The 13,498-nt window shown below is 41.2% G+C and overlaps 1 protein-coding gene across 4 annotated transcripts in view; it reads left to right on the top strand.

Moving 5' to 3' along the window:
• Positions 1 to 9,641, top strand: part of Nt5c3a (5'-nucleotidase, cytosolic IIIA) — a 59,814-nt gene extending 50,173 nt beyond the window's left edge. For 3 of the 4 annotated variants that reach the window (XM_008827543.2, XM_029560860.1, XM_008827546.2), the window contains 7 exons: positions 639 to 708; positions 2,008 to 2,054; positions 3,030 to 3,115; positions 4,680 to 4,769; positions 6,705 to 6,867; positions 7,797 to 7,997; positions 8,895 to 9,641. In XM_008827543.2, coding sequence (XP_008825765.1) covers positions 639 to 708; positions 2,008 to 2,054; positions 3,030 to 3,115; positions 4,680 to 4,769; positions 6,705 to 6,867; positions 7,797 to 7,997; positions 8,895 to 8,996 — 759 coding nt within the window. In that variant the 3' untranslated portion in view covers positions 8,997 to 9,641. The remainder of the gene's footprint in view (positions 1 to 638; positions 709 to 2,007; positions 2,055 to 3,029; positions 3,116 to 4,679; positions 4,770 to 6,704; positions 6,868 to 7,796; positions 7,998 to 8,894) is intronic. The other variant, XM_029560859.1, reaches the window with a different exon arrangement.
• The last annotated feature ends 3,857 nt before the right edge of the window (positions 9,642 to 13,498 follow it).

The raw sequence follows: 13,498 nt of genomic DNA, 5'->3' as shown, positions 1-13,498 counted from the left end.
GAGAGAGAGAGAGAGAGAGAGAGAGAGAGAGAGAGAGAGAGAGTTTTTAAGATACCACTTTGTTATTAAGGACTGTATTAGTCACTTTTCTGTTGCTGTGATAGAAGCATCATTACCAAGGGAACTTATAAAAGGAAGAGTTTATTTAGCTTACAGTTCCAAAAGGGCAAGAGTCTGTCATGGCAGGGAGGCATGGCAGTGGTGGTGGCTGGAGGAGAGAAGGAAGCTAAGCTCTCACATCTTCAAGCAGCCATGGGAGGCAAGAGGGAGACTGGAGATCCGCAAAGCTTAAGAACTCTCTAAGCCCGTCCCCAGTGCCATGCTTCCTGCAGCATGGCCCCATCTTCTAAAACTTTCCAAAATGGAGCCACCAACTGAGGACAAAATGCAAAATGTCCAAATACTTGGAGCCTGTGGGGGACATTCTCATTCAAACCACCACAAGCTCATCATTCCTGGGAGTTTAATTATATGAACTTTGTTAGAAAATTTTTAATGTAGAGCTAATAACCTACAGTACCCAGGAACCAAGCAGAGCCTCAAGAAAGCAGCAGTGCATGTTTGTACTTGTACAAGCCCGCTTGAGATCCCTGCTGTGGTGTGCATGTACATGTAATGCCTTCTCCTTTTCCTTACAGATAATCACAGACTTTGATATGACACTAAGCAGGTTTTCCTACAATGGGAAAAGATGTCCAACATGTCATAGTAAGTGTGATACCCAAACAAACAAAAGCATCATAAATGTTTTAATATTCTTTTACCAATGTGACGACTAGGAATTATTTAATTTTGGATGTTGAAAGTGAAGAAACCTGCTTTTTCTTGTTATGCTTTGAGGTTTCATGTGCTGGCAGTTTTCATGTACACGTTTCATGTGAGCAAAGGAAGTGAGTGAAGACTTCAAACCGTGCCCCACCATGTGTGGTCCACTATTCAAGAAATACTTTAAGAGCTTCTAAATTTGGGGGTAACCTAAAGAAGTAACATTTTGCAAATATTCTGGGTTAAGGATGTAGCTCAGCAGCATAGCCCGAAATTGGATCTCCAACATCACAGAAACAAAGCTTTATTCACAAAAACAGTGATCTCTAATCTCAAATGAAATTTAATGAGAGAAGCTTGGAAGGATCAACCTAAAAATGACACTACAGAGTAATGTAAATTCTGTGCTTCCCACATACCATCTCTACTGTAACCATTGTGAGTGGTACTAAGGAGAATTTCAGTTACACTGGAAAGTACAGAGCACAGCATAAAATGAAAATGAATTCAAAAATCATACGTGATTTGAGCCAATCGTAACTAATTTATTTTTTAATTGTATTATTTTTTATTTTAACGTGTATGGGTGTATTGCATGTAGGTAGGTGCATTCGTGCCATGCAATGCTACAGAAGTCCAAAGAGGGATCAGATAGATGCCCTGGAACTGGAGTTAATGGATGGCTGTTAATGTCATATGATGCTTTCCACATCTTTTACATTAAGTATTTATCCCTAAGAAAATGGTATATTTCAGGGCTGGGGATGTAGCTCAATTGGTAGATTGATGACCTAGCACTCATGAGGCCCCAGGTTTGATCTCCATGACCAGGTATGGACCAGGTATGGTGGCACATACATGAATCCCACCAGTCGGGCAGTGGTGTCAGGAGGATCGGAAGTTCAAAATCAGCCTGGACTACATGAGACCCTACAATAAAAAAAAATAGAAAGGAAAAGGAAAAGATATATTTCTTGCTTCTATTTAATTAAAAAGCAAGATGAACATGGAAATAGCATAGAATTTATTGTGAAGATCTTAATGGTCTGGCTCAGTGGTGTACGTGAGGAATCAATAGGTCTCAGGTTTTGAAACCAATTTCTCTAGCAGTGCCATTTGAATGACAGCATTAAGACCAGTGACCATGGTAGTTCACCTAGCTCTCAAAACTTAAAGAAGCAAATCATCCTCGGTGGTAGCCAACTGGAATATTATCTCATGATGCCTCTTTGTTCTCTTTAGATATCATTGACAACTGTAAGCTCGTTACAGATGAATGTCGAAAGAAGGTGAGTGTTAACTACAAGTGCAGTTACATAATTCATCGCCTCAGTTCATCAAAAGCTAGGCATGGTAGCACAAACCTACAACCCCAGCCCTGGGGAAACTGAGGTGGGAGGATGGCTGCACAGTGAGACCTTGCCATCTACCACCATATTAGGTTTATTGTATGAATTACAGTTTTGTAACTTTTTTTTTTCAAGACAGTGTCTCATTTAGCCAAACCTAAGTGAGGTCTCCTGTGGCCGAGGATAGCCTTGAACTCCTGCTCCTCTTTCCCTCCCAAGTGCTGGGATTACAGGTTATGCCACCATTCCCAGCACAATAAACTTTTTAAATTATTATTATTAGAATACTCTAGGATCCTTACATTAACTTAGAAGTTTCAAAAAAAAAAGACCTTGGTTTTGTGTTTACTCAGGATATTGCTTGAGTGTCTACTTTCTATGAACCTTAACAGAATAAGGCTTACAGTGTCAATCACAGTTAATTACTTTGACATCTAAAGTTGTCACCAGGCCTTTAATCCTAGCCACTCATGCTGAGGCAGGAAAATTAAGAAGTAAAGGCCAGCCTGGACAACTTAGCAGAGAACCTGCCCCAAAATAGAAGGTCAAACTAGGCCTGGGAGGTATCCCAGTGACCAGTCACCTCAATCACTTAATTGTGGACGGCATAGGTTCAATCCCCAGTACCGGAACAAAACCCTAAAATAATTTTTTTTTAAGCCGAAATTGTTTTCTAAGGGCACAGTAAACAGCTGCTAACTAAGCCGACTTGAGAATAAAAGCGAAGCAGCTTCATTCAGCTGTGTCTAACCCTGTGTAAAGTAAGGTCAGCAGAAGCGCCTTTCATTGTCACGTCTAAAGCCATTTATAAACAGGTGCTTCCAGTGTTTTTGATGGTTGGCATTGTTTTTTTCCATAAGAAACAGATAAGCAACAAAACTGTATAATCTTCCTAAAGTTACTCATTTCCTCTAGTTAGTGCAGTTAAAGGAACGGTATTACGCCATCGAAATTGATCCTGGTCTCACCGTAGAAGAGAAGTTTCCGTATATGGTAGAGTGGTGAGTACATCTTGAGTGGTGGGAGCATTGAAATGGGAAAAGCCTGCTTAAAACTAGTGTTTGCCCCCACAGAACTGTGTATAAATAGAGTAATAGATTCTACAGTTCTAGCAGTGAATTAACAGCCTAGGATTTAAGTTCAGTAAGAATACATTTGAAATCTGGCATGTAAGTCTTAAAAGCCAGATCTTCACATTAAGTCATAGAGGCAAGATGTGATCTAATGTACAAAGAAAAAGAATTAGGATTCAAATTGCCTCTCTTCCGAGTTTCACCCAGCAGAGGACCCGTGAAGGAAGGGCCTCAGCTGTTGGTTCATCAAGATGCAGCATTCGTGTTGACCACACTGAGAGCTGTGTGTGTGACTCAAGGAAAATACTGATAAAATAAATCTTAACACACTTAGAGGAGCAGAGAAGTCTACAGGGTGATCATAGGAACCAGCCATCTCATTCAAGCATGCTTTGATTTGGAAAGGACAACATTAACAGACCAGGAATATTCCTAGCAGCTCCGAGGGTCCATAGTGTGCTACACTCACACTTCATCCATGTGTAAAGCATTAAATTAAAAGTTGAAAAAGACTTTCTCTACCCACCTGTAAAATCAAAGCTGGACCCAGATTTGGAAGACTTGGAGTGATTTCTGTACATGATGAAAGAAAGGATTACCTTGCAATGAGACTTTTCTGAGGATGGAACAGTCTCCCATTACCGAGGCAGCTGGGCATGTGGTGCGCACCTATAAATCCCAGCACTTACGAGGCTGAGGAAGGAGGGCTGCTTCCAGTTTGGACCAACCTGGGATATACAATGAATTAACAGGCCAGCCAGGGCTAATACAAAATGCTGTCTCCAAAAAGGAGAAGAGGAGAGACTGGCTGAGGGAAGAGGATGCCACTTCAGATACTATGTGGTGTAGTTATTAGGCAAAGATTTAGGTTCTTTGTTGGGGGACAGGATTGCATAGTTGTAAAGGTAAAAGTTAGATTCTAAATGCCATTACTGTGCTGCTGTGATTGAAAGTGTCTTCTATAACTATAAAGGAAGCCAATCCATATGCAACACTCTTCATACCAAGGAGTTTCCTTTTTCACTGGGCAGCATTCCAGTACTTAAGACATGTCATGAAAATTTATACTGCAAATAGATGAAAAATGACTAAGCTTATTTTGGTCAGAGAAAGGAGCATGCCACCGTAAGTTAGAGTTAGTTTTGCCTATAGACTGACGAAAGCGTACAGATGTCTGCTTTCATTGTTGTTAACATGTTATGCCTAAACCTGCCTTTGTGAGGCTTTAGAGGGAGTAAGAACATGCATTGCAAGGTCAGAGCATTAGTGTGTTTGTGGAACGTTAGTATATGTGGACTCTTAGTATGTGTGTGTTGTGTGGAACAGCAGTGTGTGTGGAGTAGCCAGCGGCGACGCAGTTCAGTCTCTGTTTCAGAGTTAAGTCCACATCCTGAGGAACACAAGTCACTGACCCACACTGAAGAATGCTTTGCGATAAAGATAATAGTAACATTCTAATTGACATTTAACCCCCTTTGGTCATAAACTCCAGGTATACTAAATCCCATGGTTTGCTTGTTGAACAAGGCATACCAAAAGCTAAACTTCAAGAGATTGTGGCAGAGTCTGATGTTATGCTCAAGTAAGTCTCTTGGATTTTCTTACTGTTTTTATTGTCTACAGAATTGAACTATTGTTCTGTATTCCATTGTGTATTTTAAGTACAAGAAGCTACCACACCATTCCATAGAACACTTAAAACATGCGTCTGTCACAGGATGGGTAGCAGGGTGGGATTAAAAAGGCCTGTTAGAGGACTGTTGGTAGAGTGCTTGCCTAGCATGCATACTGCCCTGAGTTTCATCCCCAACACTAAATAAAACTGAACATAGCAGTGTATGACTGATCCCAGCACTCAGCAGGTAGAGGCAGGAGGAACCTGGACTACACAGCAAGTCTAGAAGCAGCTTTGGATACATGAAACCTTATCTCAAAAAAAGCATGTTAGATTTGGTATGGGCGGTAATAGCATTCAATTGAATTACTGATCCTTTCTCCAGATTAAACTTTTAAGACTAATACACAAATTTATTCAACCAATACCTTTTTAAAAATATTTAGCAGATAGAACACTTTTGAAAGATTTGAAATATGAAGGGAATATTTATGTTAGAAAGGATTTAACTGAGTCTTGTTTCTAAATTATATGATCTCCTTTCTGAATTCTCATACTTTCAAAAATGTTTATAGGAAAGGAAAATGTGCTTTAGTATATAATTAAAATATTTGCAAAGCAGATTCTTTAACACATGGTGGCATATGCCTGTAATTCTAATACTGCAGAGGTAGAGGTAGGAAGATCATCACACAAGCTGGACGCCAATTTGGTCACCAGACCAGAAACACACACACACACACACATAGTGTGAGAATTTAATTTATGAAAATCTTTAAGCTCATTTTCAGTACTGTTTACTTACCCTGTAAAATTTGTCAACTTGTTTGGTAAATATGGTGATGCTCTCCCCCCCCCCCCCCAAGAGGGAAAACCCCCCCCCCCCCCCCCACAGTAGGGATCAAAACTAGGGCCTCAGATGCTGGTTATCTGTTCTGCCACTGAGCTACACCCCACCCCACCCCCCATCACCTTTTTTTTCCAGGATGCTCAAGTGATTACTTTTAAAGAAAGTATTAGATTATCAGAGGGTAAGGTCAGCTGAGTGTTTTACTCATAAGTAGCACCTAATTTAACTTAAAGCTAATAAAGGAAAAATAGGTTTTATGATCTTAAGAACAAGAATAAAATTATGTTATTTTCAGGAAAATGGATAGAACTGAAGATAATCATGTTAAGTGAAATCAGCCAGGCTGAGAAAAGCAGCATGCTTACTCTCATGTGGACTCTAGATTTAAATGTAAATGCACATTTGTATGTTAACATGCTTATGATATGAAAGTAGTTACAAGGGAGGAAGAAGTTTAAGTGGAGGGGAGTGAACACGAAAAACAAAATGTTGTGAATCTGCTCACTCAGCATCTAAATGGAACTGTACATGTGACTGGAAAGCAGGTAGCTGTTCAGTGGGAAGAAGGGGCCATCCCCTGAAGGAAGAGTCTGGGAGGGGTGAGGGAGCAAGGTCTAGTGACTATGATACACTAACTGAAAAGCGTTAAATACATAAATAAAAGGTGTTGGAAAGGAGAGGTGGCAGGTGGAAAGAGGTGCAGCCAGCCCTGCTGCTGTCTTCCTGGGGATAGGAAAAGCAAAAGAGCCGGATGTCAAGCAGACAGCCTTCCAGCTCAGCCCCTGGGCTTTGCAGGGTATGTATGCTTTGATCCCTCGCTTAGTGGTAGGAGTTAGAAATCAAAGGCTCCTCCCATGTTCAGTACAAGGTAAAAACATCTAGCTAGCACTCTCGGGATAGGTTAAAAGGAGGATGGAGTCAACAGCTCTTAGTCATTATTCTGAAGTGAGAATATGATTCACAGACTCAGGAAGAAATACTGTTTTATACCTTCTAAGTGAAACAGAGATCCATCTTGCTTCCTAAGAATCATTTGCACCTCCATCTTTCAGGGAAGGGTACGAGGATTTCTTTGGCAGACTCCAGCAGCACAGTATCCCTGTGTTCATATTTTCAGCCGGCATTGGTGATGTCCTAGAAGAAGTTATCCGTCAAGCTGGAGTCTATCACTCCAATGTCAGAGTGGTGTCCAACTTCATGGATTTTGATGAAAATGTAAGAGTACGAAGTCATTCCCAGGGTTACTTTTACAGCCTGAACTATTTTAGTCATGTAAACCAAACACACTTACTCTTTATTATTATTTAGTGTATGTTCCTCATATTAGACAAGGCTGATACACTATTAATAGGACTCATTCATTATTCCCCATGTTCTATTTGTATTCTGTGCCCTTCTTAAACTTTCATTCACAAATTAATGAGCTAGTATAAAATTCATAAAACTTCTATGAAAGTAACAATGCAGCAACTCAGAAGGCTACATTCATAGGTGGAAAGGGAAGTGAATTAGAACTGACATTACTTGAAGGAGTATATTGTGAAATGTTCTGGGAAGGATGATGTCACCCCAGCACTTAGGAGGCTGAGGCTAGGAAGACCTGAGTTCAGAGCCTGGGCTACATCAGGAGAGCCTGACTCAAGCAAAACAAAACAAAAATCCAAAGCAATAAAGTGCATAAAATGGAATCTTTTGACTGGGAACAAAACGAACAATAAGAGTTAAGTTCTTGTTGTGTTTTGCCATTTAAAGTGGTTAGTAGAGAATGAAATATTTTTTTGGAACCCTTCTTACCAATCATGAGCATGATAGACTTAACATGCTTTGAGATGATGTCAAAGATATCTACAAATATGAAGTAGAACTACAAAACGTGAAAAATCTAACAGGGAGAATTTGTAAAACCTATTATTTCTGGCTAGTGAAATGGCTTAGCAGGTAACAGTGTTTACCACCAAGGCTGATGACCTGATTTTTCCACCCTGAGAGTCCCAGGGTAGAGGGAAAGAACTGACTCCTGCAAGCTGTCCTCTGACCTCCACATGTGTGCCATGACCCACATGCCTGCACACATACACACACCAATAAATAAATGTAATAAAAAATTTTAAACTGTTATATCAAAACACTTATATTTTTAATAGGGAGTACTCAAAGGATTTAAAGGAGAATTAATTCATGTGTTCAATAAACACGACGGTGCCTTGAGGAATACAGACTACTTCAACCAACTGAAAGACAACAGCAACATAATTCTGCTGGGAGATTCCCAGGGGGACCTGAGGATGGCAGATGGAGTAGCCAACGTGGAACACATTCTGAAAATCGGTTATCTCAACGACAGAGTGAGTACAGAGATCTGCAATTTCATTTATGATGAGCCGGGTGTGGTGGTGCACACTTTAATCCCAGCACTCAGGAGGCAGAGGAAGGCTGATCTCTGTGAGATCCTGGCCAGCTAGGGCTAGAGGGAGACCCCATTCCAAAAAATTTATGAAACTTTATGGATAATTGTTGCCAAAGGCATGTGAGAGTGCAGTCGTTTCACCTAGGACTTTGGCAGGCCTGAGCTAAACGTGGAAGTGCACGTGCTGCAGGCAGCAGGCGGTGCTGGGTGCCCTGGTCGTGAGTGTCAAAACGTCTCCACTTGTGACCAAGTATACTTTGTACAAAGCTACCGTGTGGAAAAATTCTTGTCAGTGAGTCTTTAAAGCTTTGAGAGTAGCTGGGCCTGGTGATGTCCACCTGTGATCCCTGTGGTCAGGAGGCTGAGGCAGGAGGGCCAAAGGTTGGAGACCGGGCTGGCAGACACACCAAGACCCTGTTTCAAAACGTTAAAATGTTAATCAGAAACAAAATTATTTCCCTCTAAAAAGGTTTGAGAGGGGCCGAAGAGATGGCTCAGCAATTAAGAGCACTAGCTGCTCTTGCAGAGGACCCAGGTTTGATCCCCAGCACCAACATGACAGCTCACAACTGTCTGTAACTCCAGGTCCAAAGAATCCAGTACCCTCTTCTGGCCTCCTCAGGGTTTGCTTGACATGGGTGCACTTAAATCCACTGTAGGCAAAACACCAATACATAAAAATAAATATTTTTTTAAGTTTGAAAGTGTTTTCCTCTCAAAAGTTTTATGAGACTGAATTTAATTTATTCTATGAATCTAATACCATGAGATTAAAGCTGAAATTATTTACCTTTCTCTGCATGTTAATTTTATTTTTTGTTGTTTTGTTGGCTAGGTAGATGAGCTTTTAGAAAAATACATGGACTCTTATGACATTGTTTTAGTAAAAGAAGAATCACTGGAGGTGGTGAACTCTATTTTGCAGAAGACTCTGTAAACCAGCCATTTATAAGAAGACTTCTCTCCCACGGGTGAAGCCGAGACCAGAGCTGGCCGTTTTGCCGAGACTTATTTATACTTCGTTCTTGCCCTGGCATTTTCCTCCTTTGCCTGCTGAAGCATTCTCAGGCATGTTGAATCTGCCATCTATGAGCCCCCTTCCCCACCTCCATCACTATCGTGTTAAATCTGCCTCCTACAAGCCCCCTTTCCCAGCTCCATCACTATGCTCCTCACCACATTTTTAAACCAATTTTTAAAAAGTTTTAAAGCCAAAATAGAAAAGTAACTTCCTGATTTTCCAAGTAAATTGTGTAGTTCGCTGTTATCATGCAGTTTATAAGGAGTGTTTTGCACCAGGAATGCTTGTAGACGTTTAAAAGAAGCATTATCAGTGGGGAAATAATCTGCATGATTTTGAGCACTGCCATTTTGTAATTTGGTGGAGTGTGGCCACAATATCACCCATCTCCTGAATTCGTGTTTTATTTGGTTATTTTGTCTGGGAGAAAAAGAATCACTATTTGCCAGAAAAAGTCTGTCACTTGGTATTTGAAAAAACTGTTGGTTTCCACATCACTAATGTTACAAATACTCTGTGTTGAAGCACTGACAATAAACATGAAATGGAAAGCCTTTTTAATTCTGCTGTCAAGGATATATCTAGCATGGCATGGTGGCACGTCTGTAATCCTAGCACATGGGAAATAGAAGCAGGAGGATCAAGAGGTTAAGGCCAGTCCAACCATAGTATAAGTTCCAGTCAGCCTGGGCTACATGAGGGGGAAAGAAAAAAATGTCTATACAAATATCTATATTTAAGCTAGGCATGGTGGCGTACACCTTTAGTCCCAGCACTTGACAGGCAAGAGGCAGTCAGAGCTCTGTGAGTTTGAGGCCAGCCTGGTCTACACAGCAAGTTCCAGGCCAGCAGGGGCTACAGGGAGACCCTGTCTTCAAAAGGAAAAAAAAAAAAAAAAAATACTTATATTTATTGAACACTGTCATGTGTCTTCCCTTCTTTCTAACTTCACTTTGTGATACATATTTATCCTAATCTCTTTATCATAGTGGGTATTTAGATTGAATATCTTCAAAACAAAGTCTAAGCATAAAAAGATGCAGGAAGGAGTTGGTTTGCTCTTCAAAAATTACTGAGGCTGGGGCTGAAGAGATGGCTCAGCAGTTAAGAGCACTAACTGCTGTTGTGGAGGACCTAGGTTCAGTTCCCACAGCTAACAACCACCAGTAACTCTAGTTCCAGGGGATCAGATGCCCTCTTCTGGCAACTGTGAGCATTGCATGGACATGGTGCTCTTACATACATGCAGACAAAATACAAAATAAAAATAAATTTTTAATACTGAGGCCTATGAAAATTATTTGCCTTTATTGAGCACAGCAGGCATAGAGTACTTTAAGAATTTCCAGAACAGTATGTCTGGGTCCCTTGGTGACTAAAGCTGAGTAATGCAAAGTTAGAGACCCATTTTTCTCCTTGCCGCATTCCAGATCTTTACTGCTTCCTGTAATTAGCTTGATTCATGGGTTTAGACTTGCCATTGTGATGCATTTGATCCTGACTGCAACCCTGAAATTTTAGATTCTGAGGGCAACCTTGCTTATGGCTTCTGAGCTATGATCATGATCTGATTGGATCTGACCATCCTCTGCAAAGCAGTCTCTAGTCCAATCACGTGGCAGAACAGCAAGGTTAAATGATACAAGCCTCCATCCATCAGCGTTTTTCCTTTGTTATAATAAATAATATAAGAAAAACCCTGCTTAGATATTTGCAAATACTCAAACTCAAAAAAGTTTTAAGGTTAAAAAAATGAGCCTTAAGGGGTGTCATATGCCTGGAATCCCAGCAGCTTGGAAAGCAGAGGCCACAGGACCACCTGAGCCCACCCACTCAAGACCAGCCTGGCAACAGTGCAAGTACCCGCATCTCAAAAACAAAGAACTGTAAACTTTTGGACTCCATTGTATAGTTCAGTGTTGATGTACTTAACATATACAAGACTTAGTTCAATCCCCAGCACCTTTTTTTTAAGTAAACTTGTGGATAGCATGGTGTAGGAGTATCAGAACTGCCTACACATAGAATAAACTAAGAATCAACAATCTTATGTCGCATTTTACTCCTGTTTCGTGGTCAGTTCTCATGCTGTCTGAGGGCTTTAGAATTTGCTCCCACAAATAAGGATAAAGCCTGAAAAGAATCCTGAAGTTAATGGGGCACATATACAGGGCCAGCACTCCTTTTTTCCTTCTTTCCTTCCTCCCTTCGTTCCTTCCCTTCTTTCCTCTCTGCTTCAGTGCTGGGGATCAGACCCAGGACGTCGCACAGTACAGATAAGTTCTCTATCACTGAACCACATCCCCAGCTCAAGATCCACCTTCTAATCAGGGTTCAGCCCCTCACTAAGTCAGATTCAGTCACCTCCCTGTAAAGTGAGTGTCTTGAGAACTGGTATTCTCCAAGGCTCCTGTTCATGCCTCTTCAACTACATGCCTGGAACCCTACCACATCCCACAGCCACTTGATATCCTGGAAGTATAGAGTATTTGTATTTAAGTTCAGTTTTCAGAGTAATTCAATGTAGTGGTTAAGAAATGGACTACGGACACTGGCAAGATGGCTCAGTGGGTAAATGCTTTCGCTGCCAAGCCTGATGACTGGAGCTTGACCACAGTGCCCATGTGGTGAAAGGAGAGTACCAACTCATGCAAGTTGTCCTCTGACCTCCACATGCAGGCCATATCAGGTGTGCTCCTCCACATATATCTATGTCACACACTAAGTATTTAAAAACTTAATTTTTCAAAAAAGGGGAAATGGGCTGTGGAATCAAAGTGTTTGTATTTCAGTTGTCTCTCTACCACTTGGTAGGTGTGGGACCAAAATAAATTTAGGATTGTGACTCAGAATTCTCAGCACCAAAAGCAAGATCGACTATTTAACCTATATTCCAGTTTGCTCAATTACCAGTGAGAATAGTAATTCATCTTTTTTTTTTTTTTTAGGGTGGGCAGGAATAGTTACACATAAATAAAAATAATAAAACACTTAAAAATTTATTTTGAATAGAAATAGAATCCTTTTGGCTTACATGACCCATATTTAAAATGCTGATGGTAGGGCTGGAGAGATGGCTCAGCAATTAAGAGCACTGACTGCTCTTGCAGAGGGACCTGGTTTGATTCCCACCACCCACATGGCAGCTAAAAACTGTCCTTAAATCCAGTTCCAGGGGAATCCAAAGCCCTCTTTTGACCTCCATGGCACTGCGTGACATGGGTGCACTCACATACATGCAGGCAACACACTCATACACATAAAAATAATATTTTTTTAAATTGCTGGTAGTTTTTTTTTTTTCTTTTTGAGATGGGGCCCACGTGTACAGTCTGCTTGGACTCACGTGATCGTCTTTCCTCAGCAGGGGCTATAGGCACCTGCCACCATACCCAGTTTATCTTGGATCTTTGTGTGTGCTTTTGTATAACAGTATCTCCTCCTGAGTGTTGAGATTACAGGTGTGTGGTAGCACACCCAGTTTCTGCAATGCCAAGAACTGGACCCAGAGCCTTGTTGGCATCCTGCATGCTGACTGCAGGTGTGTGTAGCTGGCTAGACAAGACGTTTGTGGGTCTTTGGGAGCCTGCCCTTCAATAAGACTAGAGCAGTGGGGTGGTCTTTAGTATCTACCTTGAGGTAGCAGTCCTGCTCCATCATGATTCCTACCACAATGTCTTGCTTTTCACAGGCCAAAGCAACAGGGCCAGTGAAAGACCGAAACCTTTTACATTTTGAGCCAAAATAAACCTTTCTCTTTATTATCCAATTTTTTTTTTTTATCTACACAATGCAGGCAACAGCCACATTTTTAGTTTCTGTTGGAATGTTTCCTTTGAGCTTGCCTATTCAGTGTCTTACATAACTCAGGCACCTTGAACTTTCTATATCCAAAATAGTGCATTTCCCTTTCCTTCCCAAATGTTCCATGCAAGCTGGGTGTGGTGGCACATGACTTTATTCCCAGCACTCCGGAGGATCTCTGAGATCAGGGCCAGCCTGGTCTACATAGTTCCAGGACAGCTGGGGCTCAGAGTAAACCTGTCTCAAAAAGCAATATAAACAAATGCAAATTCCCTGTGCAATCCTACTCCTCTCCCAGTTCTGATGCCCCCTGCAGACATCAGCGCTAGAACCCAGCACATTTAATCCAACACAAACTACTCCTGTGAACAATCCACTTCTTTATACCTCCGTGGCCCCAGCTGTACAATCTACCATAGCGTCTAGTTTCCTCAACGGGGTTGCAGTAACCCCCAACAGGTTTCTGGGTTAATTGCCCCCCTGCCATCTACTGTGCAAGTGCCAGCATTTTGACTGGGGCACTTTTTTTTCTTTTTTTTTTTTTTTGAGACAGGGTCTCCCTCGCTTCTGGTAATGTAATCAGTTTTTAGACAGATTCTGTCAAGTTACTTAAA

Source organism: Nannospalax galili, unplaced genomic scaffold (assembly GCF_000622305.1).
Source record: "Nannospalax galili isolate Female #2095 unplaced genomic scaffold, S.galili_v1.0 scaffold132, whole genome shotgun sequence".
Taxonomy (NCBI): Eukaryota; Metazoa; Chordata; class Mammalia; order Rodentia; family Spalacidae; genus Nannospalax; species Nannospalax galili.
Note: the sequence above shows the minus strand (reverse complement) of the source record. Positions and strands in the feature narration are given on the sequence as shown.